Genomic DNA, 14,186 nt, shown 5'->3' on the forward strand with positions numbered 1-14,186 from the left:
AGAGAGAGAGAGAGAGGAGAGAGAGAGAGAGAGAGAGAGAGAGAGAGAGAATGTGTATATGGCACATTTTTGAATACCTGTTAGCTGATGTTGACCTGTTAGCAGGCCCACCATTCTTGCTTGAGGGACAAGGGGAAGAAAGGCTCCAGTAAGGCTTGCACCGGGGATGTGGGTGGTGGCAGAACTATGATGATGAGACCGAGACAGAGATTGCTGCTGGCCTCTGGATCCTCAGCTCACCGTCAGAGAACTCAGCCAGCCATGTACTGAAAATAGCAAAAAGTAATTGTGTCTGTATTGAACACATCAGCTTTTCTTCTTGTCATTATTCCCAACACAATGTCACATCTATTACATTTGCACTGTATTAAGTATCGTGAGCAGCAAGGATTTAAAGTATGGAAGGGGACCGTGTAGGCCATGCGCAAACACTGCAGCATCTCCCTCCCTCTCTACCACCATCCTCCCTCCCTCCCTCTCTCTCCCCCTCCTTCTCTCTCCCTCCTTCCCTCCTTCTCTCTTTTCCTCCTTCCCTCCCTCCCCCTTCCCATCTCTCCCCCTCCCTCTCTCCCTTTCTCTTTCCCTCCTTCCCCCTCTTTCTCCCTTCCTTCTTTACTATGCCTGGACTAGGGCTTGAACTGAGGGCCTCAAGCTCCTCCTTGGCTTTTTCACTCAAGGCTGATGTTCTACCTCTTGAGCCACACTTCCATTTCTGGCTTTTTGCTCATTAATTGGAGATAAGAGTATTTTCGATTTGTCCACCCCAGGCTGGCTTTGAACTGGGATCCTCAGACCTCAGCCTAGATCTCATTTCTTTGAAGCACAAACTAGGGAAGTGACTTAAATGTGGCAAGGGTGCTAGTGCCTCAGGTCAGATTCCCAGGAAGTGAAGCCTGGATTGTCAAGGGATGAGAGTGAGGGATCAGGGCAGTTTGAGGTTGTGAGGGGGATCTGGGGTGAACTGATAGCTAGTTTTTGTATTTTTTATTGTAAAGATACTATACAGAAGGGTTATAGTTACATGAGTAATGTAATGAGTACATTTCCTATCTGCATTGCTACCTCCTCCTTTGCTTTTCCCTTACCCTCTTTTCCCTCCTCCCCCCACAAGTTCTAAAGTTCATTTTCAACATAATGTCTTGTACATCTCATTGTTACAATGGGTCAACCTGTCTCCTTATTTCAGCATTTTGTTATTTCCCTTCCCCTCCCCAAATTAGAAAAGTGCATATACAAGAAGCAGGGCACTGGAATCAAATACAGTGAAAATAGAGGTTATACCTTGGGGGAAGAACATACAAAAGAAACAAAAGAATCACATAGTACACTAAAAGTACATTAAAAACAATAGCAAGAAAGAAAAAACCACTTGTGTCCCTATCTTGGGGTTCATTAGACTTAACATCATCTTATATGGTCATATGTATATAGCTTTTGACCTTTTCTGCTTATCCTAGACATATACTAGTTATTCCCTTATTAGGAAACCATGGGACCTATGTTTCTTTGGGCCTGGCTTACTTCACTTAATATATTTTTTCCAAGTCTTTCCATTTCCTAACAAATGGGACGATGCCATTCTTTCTGGAGGCATATATATATATATATATATATATATATATATATATATATGTATATCACATTTTCTTGCTCTAGTCATCTACTGGGTTGGTTCCATATCTTAGCTATGGTAAATAATGCTGCGATAAACATAGTTTGTGCTGGTTTTTGGTTTTGGGGTTTGAACTCTGGGTCTGGGCACTGTCCCTCAGCTCTTCAGCTCAAGGCTAGCACTCTACCACTTGAGCCACAGCGCCACTTCAGGCTTTTTTCTTTTTGCTTATGTGGTCCTGGGGAGTAGAACCCAGGGCCTCAGGCATGCAAGGCAAGCGCTCTACCACTGAGCCACCTTCCCAGCCCCACAGCTGGTTTTTGCAAGAGCCTGGGCAGCCTTGAACTGAGGAGGTAGTAGGTCTTCTTTTGATATTAGCGTTTCACCAGAAGGTGTTAGGTGTCTGCGAGTTCTACCTGCTCTCCTCAGCTCCTCTCTCTCTCCATTACCCTGTTCCTTTTTTTTTTTTTGCCAGTCCTGGGGCTTGAATTCTGAGTCTGGGTGCTGTCACTGTCTTCTTTTTGCTCAAGGCTAGCACTCTACCACTTGAGCCACAGTGCCACTTCCAGCTCTTTCTGTGTAGTTTATTGGAGATAAGAGTCTCATTGATTTTCCTGCCTGGGGTAGCTTTGAAGCAGAACCTCAGATCTCAATACCTCCTGAGTGGCTAGGATTACAGGTATGAGCCACTGGTACTCAGATAGCTCCTCCTTTCTCTTAATTATGCAGGCTGCATAATTAAGGCAGGTTTACTTGCATTTGAGTCAGTGTGGGAACAGGGCAGGGGAGCCCAGATTTTGGCTTCAGTTCCTCAACTCAGGTTTAAGTATTATTCATCCACTCATCATTGCTCATGGAGTGCCATGAGGACCAGGCCTTGAATTCCCGTCCTTCAGGAGCTCCTGACTCACACCCCTTCTTTATAAAAAGTTTCATAGGACTAATTGTCACTACTTCTTCTAGATGAATATTTCCTCTCGTGACAATGCTGTGCCTGTGTTCTTGCTGAGAAACTGTGCTGGACATCTCTCAGGATCTCTCCGCACCCTGGGAGCTGTCGTTGTGGGCCAGTTAGGTAAGCCAGGCAGTGAAGCTTTACTGCTCTTTGTGAAGAATGGCTTCTGCAGCACAGGCTGGATAGAGCATGCTGGGGAGCCACGGTAGGAGGGGGAAGAGTGGGGAATAAACTTATTCAAAGAGTACTGGATGCTGATGGCTTACTCTGTATTCCTAGCCACTCAGGAGGCTGAGATCTGAGGATTGTAGTTTGAAGCCAGCCCAGGCAGGAAAGTCAGTGAGCCTCTTATTTCCAATTAACCAGCAAAAAGCCAGAAGTGGAGGGATGGCTTAAGTGGCAGAGCACCAGCCTTTCACGAAGAAGCTTTAACTCGCAGATTGGGCATAAAACAAAGAAACAAACACCCCCTTCCAAACCAAAACCAACTAACACCAAACAAAAATATCCTAGCCAAAGACTGGCTAGCCAGATGAGTTCTTTCTGCTGCATCTGGCAATTGTGACTAAGCTCAGTGACTCACCAGGCTGGTGACCATACACAACCAGAGCCTGTCTGGGGACCATGTTGAGTAGAGGCAATGGTGGTAGCTGGTTGAGTGTAAACGCCAGACAACAGCTGCTTGTCATCATGTGATAGAGCAAGAGCCCAGCAGAGAGCCTGGTACAAAGGTCCAGCCCAGCAGGATCCAGAGAACAAAGAAAGGCCAGAGGTTAATCAGAGCAACCAGGAATCAGTGCTTTGGGCTCCCTCAGCACTATGGATTTCACACAATGGTGCTAAACGGACAGCCTTTGTGCTATTTGATGATACAGACATTCCCTATACAAGATCCTTCAGCCCCTACAACATTCAAGCCCCTCCCTTTCCTCCCAGCCTGACCCGCTGCACAGGCCCCTCTGCTGCACACTGAGAGGCAGGGCAGCTCCCCTAGTCTTGTGTGCCACCAGGACCTGCATTACTGTGGTACAGCTGTGATGTGCTGATGACATGCCTTCTTGGTCCTGTGCAGGGGTGAGAGTATTTCACTCCAGCCCTGCTGCCAGCAGCCTGGACTTCATTGGAGGACCTGCCATTCTCCTGGGTCTCATCTCCTTAGCAACAGATGACCACACCATGTATGCAGCTGTGAAAGTCCTGCACTCAGTCTTGACCAGCAACACCATGTGTGACCGCATGATGCAGCATATCGGTGGATACCAGGTAACCCTCCCACTGAGCTTGGGACTCTCCCAAGCATCGTCATCTCCCCTGCTCCTGTGACATAGCTCAGAATAGCTTAGAGCCTTCTGAGTCTGGAATTGTCACCGCAGACACTAGCGTAAGAGGAGCTATGTGTTGTTGGTGCTGGTGGCTCACATTGATAACCGGAGCTACTCAGGAGGCTGAGACCTGAGGATCACGATACAAAGCCAGCCCAGGCAGGAAAGTCCCTGAGACTCTTTTTCACTTTTTGAAATTTTATTGTTAAGATGTTGTACAGAGGGGTTACCGTGACATGAATAAGGCAATGAGTACATTGCTTGTTGATCATTGTTCCCCTTCCCTTCCTTGTTGTTCACCCACTATCCCTTCCTTCCCCACCTCCCAACCTCTTATCCCCCTCCTCCTCCTCCCCTCACCACCTGAAGTTGTAAAGTTCGTTTCCAATATACTGTCCTGTGGGTATCATTGTTGCAATGGGTCATCCTGTGTCCTTGTTTCTGCGTTTTGCTATTCCCTTTCCCCTCCCCAGAATAGACACATGTATGTACAAGATGCAAGGTATAAAAATCAAGTACAAGATACCATACCAACATCCCCATACCATAGGGGAAAGAAGATACAAAGGAAACAACAACAACAAAAGATAAAATCACATGGTACATTTAAAACAATAACATAAAGACAGACCTCTTGTGTCCATATCTTGGGTTTCATTTTGCTTAGCATCATCTTATATGGTCATTTGTACATGGTTTTTGAGCTTTTCAGCTCATCAGATAAGATTATCCTATATGTATATTAATTATTGCAAATAAAGGAAACCATGGGACCTAAATCTCTTTGGGACTGAGTAACTTCACTTAATATGATTTTTTCCCAACACTTTCTATTTCCAAACAAATGGAACAGTGTCGTTCTTTCTGATGGAAGCATAGAATTCCATTGTGTATATGTACCACATTTTCTTGATCCATTCATCTACTGAGGGGCATCTGGGTTGGTTCCATATCTTAGCTATGGTGAATAATGCTTCAATAAACGTAGTTGTGCTGGTAGCCTTAGTATGGCCTTGTTTGTGATCATTTGGGTAAATACCCAGAAGTGGGATTGATGGGTCACAGGGGAGCTCTGTGTGTAGTCTTTTGAGGAACTTCCATACTGCTTTCCAGAGTGGCTGAACAAGTTTACACTCCCACCAACAATACAGTAGGGTTCCCTTTTGGCCACATCCCTTCCAGCATCTGTCATTATCAGATTTTTTGACTATAGCCATTCTAACTGGGGTGAGGTGGAATCTCAATGTTGTTTTGATTTGCATTTCTTTTATGGCCAGAGAAGTTGAGCATTTCTTCATGTGTCTACTGGCCATTCCCTGAGACTCTTATCTCCAAGTAATTAATCACAAAAAAGCCAGAAGTATTCTGCACAGTGACTCAAGTAGTAGAGTGCCAGCCTTGAGCAAAAAAAGCTCAAGGATAGTGCCCAGGACCTAAGTTCAAGCCCTAGGACCAGTACGCATGCTTGCACGTACACACACACACACACACACACATACACACACACAAAAGGGCTGTGTAGAACAGAGGATAGTCACTTTTCTGTGGCTTCTGGAAATTTCCAGGATCATTTCTGATCTCTTCACTTTGCCTTCACACTGTGGCTTAGAGCCCAGGCCTCAGAGCCAGAATCTGGGATTTTCATATAACTTGATACTTTCTCTGTACTGTTGTTTGCCCTCTCTGCCATGGTTTTCCTACCTGTAAGGTCTAGTTGTTGGACTAGTTATAATCGGGCCACAGTGAGGATCATCTGATTCCATACAATAGAAGGGTTTAGAATTGTGCCTTACCTATAATAAGTACTCAGAAAATGGTTTTCTCACATGTAGTCTAACTAAGAACTAACCAGGGCTAGAGTGTTGGGTTGTTAGCACAGTTGATAAGCTCCAGTGAGACATGGACACATCTCTGGTATAACCTTTGCCTGGCAAGAAGGTGGCCAAGACAGGAGTCTGAGGGAACAGGACTAGGGGCACACACACAGTGGAAAGTTGTGAATAGAGCTGTGGTTCAAGTGGTAGAGCACTAGCCTTGAGCAAAAGAACTCAGGGACAGCACCCAGGCCCTGAGTTCAAGCCTCATAATGGACAGAAAGAAGAAAAAAAAGAAAGAAAATTGCATCCTTTTTTTGCTTGGTGGTAATGAAAGAGAGATCATAATACAACTATGTCAAAAACAAAAGTGACCAGGTTGGCACCAGTAGCCCATGCCTGTAATCCTAGCTATTCAGGAAGTGGAGATCTGAGGATTGTAATTTGAAACCAGCCTGGACAGAAAGTCTATGAGTCTGTTATCCCCAATTAACTACCAAAACCTGGAAATGGAGGAGATACTCAAGTGGTAGATTGAGAATTGAGCAACAAAGCTAAGGTAGAGTGCCCAGGTCCTGAGTTCAAGTCCAAGTACTAGCACACACAAAAAAATGACCAGACCAGTCTGAGAAAATATATATCAGCTGACCACTACCTTCTCAAAGGCATATTGGAAGATGATGGGGAGTCTAGGGAAGACAGGGACAGGAGGTAGGGGATTGAGCCACACAAGATTAGCTATGCAGTAGGGAAGGACTCAGATGCTAGTGGATGGAGGTCAACAGGGATGTGAGACTTGGTGGAATACATCTCCCTCATCTCTAGGTTTGGGATACCATGTATCTTGCTGACATTTCAGTGTTTCTACCCTGGAATGGATGCTTGCACCTTGCTAGCTTGCTGGTATGACTGAATTTCACAGCTGGTGGCTGCAGTCTGATGGCTGAAAGGAGGAAACCAGCAGAGTAGTGTTTGGGAAAGCTAGGGAAGAGATTCAGGGGAGAACAGGAGTCATAGTGACAGAGCAAGTCAAGGGGGACCCTTACAAGGATGTGCTGTAAAAGGCATGCAGGTTTTTCTTATGCGAGCATGGCGGGGTGCTGGCTCCAGCAAGTAGGAGTTTGTAGCTTGGACCAGTGGTGGGCACTATGGGAGGGGACAGCTGCAGGAAAATGGCTCAGCCACCAGCCATGTGCTTGCTCATCCATGCACTGCTCTGGCTTCGGATCATTCCAGATAATGGCGTTTCTCCTGAGGAAGAAGACCTCGCTTCTAAACCACCGCGTCTTCCAGCTAATCCTCTCTGTGGCTGGCACTGCGGAGCTGGGCTTCAGGCCATCTGCCATCACCAACATGGGCATCTTCCAGCACATCCTCTGCAGTTTCGAGGTACACTAGAGATCAGTCCTTAGGTCTTCAGATTGTGTGTGTGTGTGAGAGAGGGGGGGGGTGAGGGAGAGAGAGAGAGAGAGAGAATTATAATAAGGAAGAAAGTTGGGTGCTTTCTCTAAGCCCAATGGCTTAGCTCCCTTCATAGTCATGGTGTGGCAGTAAGAGGGAAAAGCTAAAATCACAAAAGTTCTGGATTTCAGACGTCTGTGTTTATAGTTAAACCCTGTTACCTCTAGTTATGTGGCTTGAGCAACTTCCTTGACCTCTCTCTGTGAGACTCCATTCTTTGGTGTGTGTGTGTGTGTGTGTGTGTGTGTGTGTGTGTGTGTGTGTGTGTGTGTGTGTGTGTGTTCATTCAAGTCCTAGGAATTGAACTCAGGGCCTGGGTGCTCTACCTCTCTCTCTCTCTCTCTCTCCCCCTCTTCCTTTCTTCCTCTCTCTCCCTCTCCCTTCCTTCCTTCCTTGGGCTAATGCTCTACCATTTGATCCACAGCTCTACTTCTGGCCTTTTGGAGGTTAATTGGAGATAAGAGTCTTACAGGCTTTCCTGCTTGAGCTGGCTTTGGAAGTGCAATCCTCAGATCTTAGCCTCCTGAGTAGCTAGGATTGCAGGCATGAGCTGTCAGTACCCAGCTCACCTTACATGCTTTGGGTGGTAATTTTTCTCACATAGGGAACTTATGTAGGAATTTTCATTACAAACACATGTGCATGCTGAGGTCAGAGTTCCTGGCTTCTTCCTGCTCTTCTCTTGTCAAATTATTAGATCATTCTTTGATTTCTCTTTTTTGTGATTATAACAAATGCTACTGTAGACAGACTTGTGTTTCCCTGTCCCCATGCACTTAAAATTTTACTTTCTTTGCTTGACATCAGTGGCCCATGTCTATATTGCTAGCCACTCAGGAGACAGATCTGAGGATTGTAGTGTGAAGCCGGCTCTGGCAGGAGAGTCCATGAGACTCATCTTCAATTAACCAACAAAAAGTTGGAAGTGGAGCTGTGCTTCAAGTGGTAGCCTTGAGCACAAAGAAGTTCAGGGACAGTGCCCAGGCCCTGAGTTTAAGGAAAAAGTTGGGGGTGGGGGAGGCAGATGGAAATGGAGAGGAAGAGGGAGATGAAAGAGAGAGAGGAAAAGAGAGAAGGTGAGGGAGAAGAAGCTAGAGAGAGAAGTAAAGAGAAAAAAGTGAGGCATCAGCCTATATAGTCTGTGGCTTATAAGGGCTGAAAATCTGTCAGCCTGTTTCTGGCTTAAATGCAATGCACTTCTTTTACATTGCTTTATTTTGCTTTCATTCCTTAAAACAATTGAATTGATCTGTGTTTCATGCCCAATTTGTGGCACTGAGCTACTTAGGTCTTAGAGTAGAGAGGGTTGATGAATCCACAGGCTTTCTGAAAAATTCAGGTTCAATGGGACTCTTTTATATTTCCTCCTCCCAAGTGGACACTTGCTTGTTCCAAGTATGGCTGGTAATTGACCCTGTGGTCTCTGTCTGCTGTCCACGTTGAGACATGGAAGTGAGAGAATGAGTTCCAAGTGTGGCTGGTCTGAAGGATCAAACTTGAAGACGAATTTCGGCCAACTGAGTCTCTCTGGACCTCTGTCTCTTTCCCTACTAAATGAAAATGCAGTATTCCCTCCTTATCTAGGCTTTCCCTTTAGTTAACCTCTGACTAAAAATATGAACACAAAATTCCAGAAATAATGCATAAAATTAATAGACCTTTTACTACAGTATTTTATTTTATTTTTTGTTGGTCATGGGGCCTCAACTCTGGGCCTGGGTGCTGTCCCTCAGCTCTTCAGCTCAAGGCTAGTGATCTACCACTTGAGCCACAGCGCCACTTCCAGCTTTTTCTGCTTATATGGTTCTGAGGAATCAAACCCAGGGCCTCATGCATGCAGGGCAAGCGCTCTACTACTGGGCCACCTTCCCAGCCCCTATTACAGTATTTTAATATGATTAACCAATGTGATTATTAGTTGTGATTGTTAATTTCCTATTATGCATAGATAAACTTTATAGATAGATCCTGTATTATTGATCTGTGAGGCATCTATGGAATGTCTTGTATCTCCCTGTGAATAAAAGATAGCTACTAGCCAGGCACTGGTGGCTCACCCCTGTAATCCTAGCTACTAAGAAGGCTGAGATCTGAAGATCACCATTCCAAGCAAGTCCAGGCAGACAAATCAGTGAGACTCGTATCTCCAATTAATCACCAAGAAGCTGGAAGTAGAGTTGTGGCTCAAGTGATAGAACACCAGTCTTGAGCACAAAAGCTCAGGGACAGTACCCAGGCCCTGAGTTCAAGCCCCAGGACTGGCACTAAATAAATAAATAAAGACAGACAGCTACTTTGATGTCTCTTGAGTAAGAGGTATTGTTGGCACATGTGAGCTATTTATGCTGCCCTGAGTGAGTGTGTTTTTACAACGTTGTGTCAGAACCTTCTATACCTGGGGCCTTCAAAAGAGTCATTATTTTCAGATGAAGAATAATCATGTTCTCTAAAGGATGTAGAAATGGACTAGGAAGCACCACCATATCTACTCTGCCTAAGTGGGAAGCTTACAGTTGCATTTCCCTCACCTTAGTGACCAGGCATCATCCACAGACAGTGCACTTCCCATCTGTGTATCATTCACAATTCTCTTAGGCAGGAACAGGCAGTGTGGGAAGGGATGCAGATTTTACATAGAGGAGCCCCAAGACAATGTTACACATAGACGTGTGTCCCACGGAGCACAAAACCTAGCTGCTACTGCCATTCCTGACACTGGCTAAGGTGAACTGGACCTGTCACTCAACCAATGTATCTTGACCTGTGTTTCCTCATCTCAAATAATTCCTACTCCATTATTTGCCCTGCAAAATCCAATGTAGATGACTTGTGTCTAATGTGTGATCTCCTGGGCTCTGGGACCCGGGCTGGGCAAACAGATGAGATGGCTATAGAGGTGTTTTCTGGCCCAGGGGGTCATGTTCTCTATCTGCTGAGTAGTATCAGGAGAGCAAGTCTCAGGCTAGAGCTGACAGTCTTGTTGACTCCTGGCTGGAGATAACATCATACTGTACCCTTCTTCTTTCCAAGCCCTCTTTCCTTCATGCTTTGGAGTGTGTGTGTGTGTGTGTGTGTGTGTGTGTGTGTGTGTGTCTGTGTGTGTCTGTGTGTGTCTGTGTGTGTCTGTGTGTGTATGCGCACAAGTTCTAGAACTTGAACTCAGGCCACAGGCTCTGTCCCTGAGCTTTTGTGCCCAAGGCTGGCACTCTACCACTTGAGCTACCCCTCCACTTCTGGCTTTTTGGTAGTTAATTGGAGATATGAGTCTCCTGGACTTTCCTGCCTGGGCTGGCTTTGAACTGCAATCCTCAGATCTCAGCTCCCTGAGTAGCTAGGGTTACAGGTGTGGGCCCCAGGTGCCTGGCTAGTACACCTATGTTGTATTCTGTCTTCCAGCTCTGGATGAACACTGCAGACAATCTGGAGCTTGCTCTCTTCTCCCATTTTGTAGAAATCCTTCAGTCACCAAGGTAGGCTGGGTTTCAACAGCCCTGGATTGAGATCTAATGTCTTTATGCAAAGAAAAGGGGCCCAGAGGACAGGACAACCTGTGTATGACTGCAGTCCCAGAGCACCATGTGCTTAGGCTGGACAACTGGAACAGGACTCTGTCCTCTGACACAGTCAGGAGGGGAGAGCTTAGAGACTCTGCAGCCCCAGGGATTCATGCTGACTTCAAGTTCCATGCATGTGACCAGCAAGGACATCCCACTCCAGTCACATTTTGTCTCCCCCCCCACCCTCTTTTTTTTGTGCCCATCCTGGGGCACAGGGCCTGGGCACTCTCCTTGAATTATTATTATTAATTTTGCTCAAAGCTAGCACTCTACCACTTGAGCCATAGCTCCATTTCTGGCTTTTTGGTGGTTAATTGGGGATGAGTCTCATGGATTTTACTGCCTGGCATGGCTTCAAATTGTGGTCCTCAGATCTCAGCCTCCTGAGTAGCTAGGATTATGATGTGAGCCACAAGTACCTGGCTTCCACTTTGTCTCTTGATCTGAGCTTCTCCCAATGACTATTTGGACTCATTCAGGGCTCTTTGGGTTCCAAGTGGGAAAAATGTAAATCTACCAGCTTAAGGCAGATAGAAAAGGAAGAAGGGAGAAGAAAGGGGGAGAGGAAGGCAATTCAAAAACAACTTTATGGACAGGCACTGGTGGCTTATGCTTGTAATCCTAACTACTCAAGAAGCTTAAGATCTGAGGATTATGATTTGAAACCAGCTCAGGTAGCAAAGGTCATGAACCTCTTATCTGTAACCATCTAAACACCAGAAATAGAGCAGTGACTCAAAATGGTAAAGTGCTAGCCTTGAGCAACAAAACCTAGGACAGTGCCCAGGCCCTGAGTTCAAGGCGTACAATTGATCAAAAACAAAAAGGACACCATGGGCTTGCATCAGTGATAGATGATTCTGCATTGAGGCTGGGCAGTGCCTGTGGACATAGCTGAACTCTAACTCCAGTCTGCCTTGCTTTCTTTGACTCTGCTGCCTTTCAGCAGCTTCTCGGAGAGAAGCCTTTGTGGAGCGTGTGCTGTAGGAACAGGAGTTTTGCTTCCCTCCATAGTCCTAGGCTGGGACTGGGTTTCATTATAGCATGCACAACCATCATGCAAGCTATAGCCAGGTTGGAAGCATGGCTTTGCTTATAGTAGCTGGTGATAAGTTAGCTTGAGGTTGCTCCACAGCAGGCCAGGGGCTGGGGAGGTAGAAGGAAATGATGAAGCCTGGCACCACCCTCCTGCTTCGTCACCATCAGGCAGTTCTAGTTCATTGGCATCTGGCTTTTCCTTTTTTTCTTCTTCTTTTATTTATTTATTTTTTTTGGTGCTTGTCTTGGGGCTTGAATTCAGTGCCTGAACACTGTCCCTGAGCTTTTGTGCTGAAGGCTAGTGCTCTACCACTTGAACCACAACTCCATTTGCAGCTATTTGGTGGTTTATTGAAGATCAGAGTCTCAAGGACTTTTCTGCCCAGGTGACTTTCAATCATGACCTTCAGATCTCAGCTTCCTGAATAGCTAGTGGTGAGTGGCGCCCTGGCTTCCTGTTGAGTTCTGAATGCATTTACACACATCTTCCCATTCAGCTGCCTGTTATTGGAAAGCTGATAGAAACTCCACTACATTCATACCCCGCTCACCATGCTGGACATTCAGAGAAGAGTGAGACCTAGTCCTGTGAAGAAAGGACTTGGAGAAACACAGGGAGGAAAAAGGAGAGAAAGGCTGTAGCAGCCCAAGCTAGAGAGCCTGGGCCGACATTGCCTGGGGAGCTGTAGTCTTTGGAGGAGGTAGAATTTACTGGAAATTGGATTTGTGACCAGACTAAGTAGGGGGGGGGCGGCGGGGTGTTGTGGGTATTTGAATTCTCCCTCCCTCCCCTTTGATTCTGTGGCCGGTGGATCCACTTTGTGGTTTGGGGAGGCAGGAAAATCACGTACCCAGACACACCCGTGGAGGACCTCTTGTTGAGAGACACAGGAGGTTCATGTGTGTGTCTGTCTTTGTTCTGAATTTTCTAAGGCCAGTGTTCATTTTCCCAAAGGCTTAGAATTTAAGTCAATAATTGGGGTTTGTTTTTGAAGGCAGTTTCCGGCCCAGGGGATGGGTTTGGTGGGGTGGAGGGAGGCGCATGCCCCAGTGACTCCGTGCACTTGGCAGACATATTCTCAATGGATGTCTGATGGCATCTTGACAAGCTGCCAAGAGAGCACTGGAGTCAGAAGGCCATAGAACAAACCTAGCTTGGGGGGCGGAGGGGGAAACCTTTTTAGCAAAAACACAGCAAATTTGGTTCATTCCAGTAAAAGCTTTTACTGCCTCTTTCCCTGGGTTCAGCAGGGAGGGACCCAGGAATGCTGAGGTTGCTCACCAGGCACAGCTTATACCCAAGCTCATCTTCCTCTTCAATGAGCCTCGCCTGCCCCCCTCCAAGGTCCCTACCATAATTGCCATCCTAGGCTGTCAACTGAGGAGCCACTTCAGTATCCAGGACTTGCTCAGGTACCTTGCCAAACTCCCCTGGGGAAGGGCAGGGCCCCAGGACTGCTTCCCAAGGGAGTATAGACCCAGTCCTCCACCTCCTTCTCCTCCTCCTCCTCCTCCTCTTCCTCCTCTTCTTCTTCCTCCTTCAGCATGCTCTCTCTCTCTCTCTCCCCCCCAAGGGAGCATAGACCTAGCTCACTCTCTCTCTGTCTCTTACTCTTTCTACATATTTAATCTAACATATTTAGGAACCCTCTAGAAGTTTGTTTTGGGCTGAGAATTAGGAGAAGGGTGAGATGTCTTGTGAAGAGGTTGGGTTCCCTCATCAGAGATTTGGTCCACTGCCCTGTGGTGTGGGATGGTTCTACTGTGCCTGGAATGGAAGCATGTTCAAGAACATAGCAGTCCTTGGTGGCTGGTGGTTGTCCACATCTGCCTCCTGCAGACCTCCCCTTCCTCAGACAGTCCCAGCTCATACCACACCTAGCCCTTCCTTTCTCCCCCCATCTGATCTACAGGAGCCAGAATTAACATCTCCAATGAATTTTGACCCATTTTAGAAGTCTCTGGAAGTGCTGTGTGGGTCATAGAATTACACAATGTCCCTTACACTGAGGCTAAAAAGGTGAAAAATTAGGCAGATAAGCAGAGACGATGACCAGTGGAGATAACACACCCTCCTTTTCTTGAAGACCATTGGAACCAAAGATCCTGGGAAAGCAGAGACAACCAGTGGAGACAATGGGCCTTCCCCTTCCCAAAGACCTCAGAAAACTGTGACAGTCGCTCTGATGAGAGCAAAGTTCCTGATGAGACTAGAGCAGATCTGCACAGGGGACAGGCACCCAACCAGATGGTAGGACAGCTGAGAGTCACCAACAAAAGGGCTGCAAAAGAGAGACCCAGAGAGCCTATAGCAGCTGCTGATTTCTGGGCCCTACTCTGTACTTGCTGCTGCTTCCTCCTCTCCCCCTTCCTCCTCCCCCTCCTCTCCTTCTCCCCCTCCTCCTCCCTTCCTCCTCCTCTCCCTCC

General features: G+C 46.6%; 1 protein-coding gene across 5 annotated transcripts in view; it reads left to right on the forward strand.

Moving 5' to 3' along the window:
• Positions 1-14,186, forward strand: part of Wdfy4 (WDFY family member 4) — a 275,656-nt gene that overhangs the window by 81,442 nt on the left and 180,028 nt on the right. For all 5 annotated transcript variants that reach the window (XM_013033730.1, XM_013033733.1, XM_013033734.1 and 2 more), the window contains 5 exons: positions 2,576-2,687; positions 3,640-3,830; positions 6,940-7,092; positions 10,561-10,634; positions 13,011-13,172. In XM_013033730.1, coding sequence (XP_012889184.1) covers positions 2,576-2,687; positions 3,640-3,830; positions 6,940-7,092; positions 10,561-10,634; positions 13,011-13,172 — 692 coding nt within the window. The remainder of the gene's footprint in view (positions 1-2,575; positions 2,688-3,639; positions 3,831-6,939; positions 7,093-10,560; positions 10,635-13,010; positions 13,173-14,186) is intronic.

The sequence above is a fragment of the Dipodomys ordii genome, unplaced genomic scaffold (assembly GCF_000151885.1).
Source record: "Dipodomys ordii isolate 6190 unplaced genomic scaffold, Dord_2.0 Scaffold176, whole genome shotgun sequence".
In the NCBI taxonomy this organism is placed as follows: Eukaryota; Metazoa; Chordata; class Mammalia; order Rodentia; family Heteromyidae; genus Dipodomys; species Dipodomys ordii.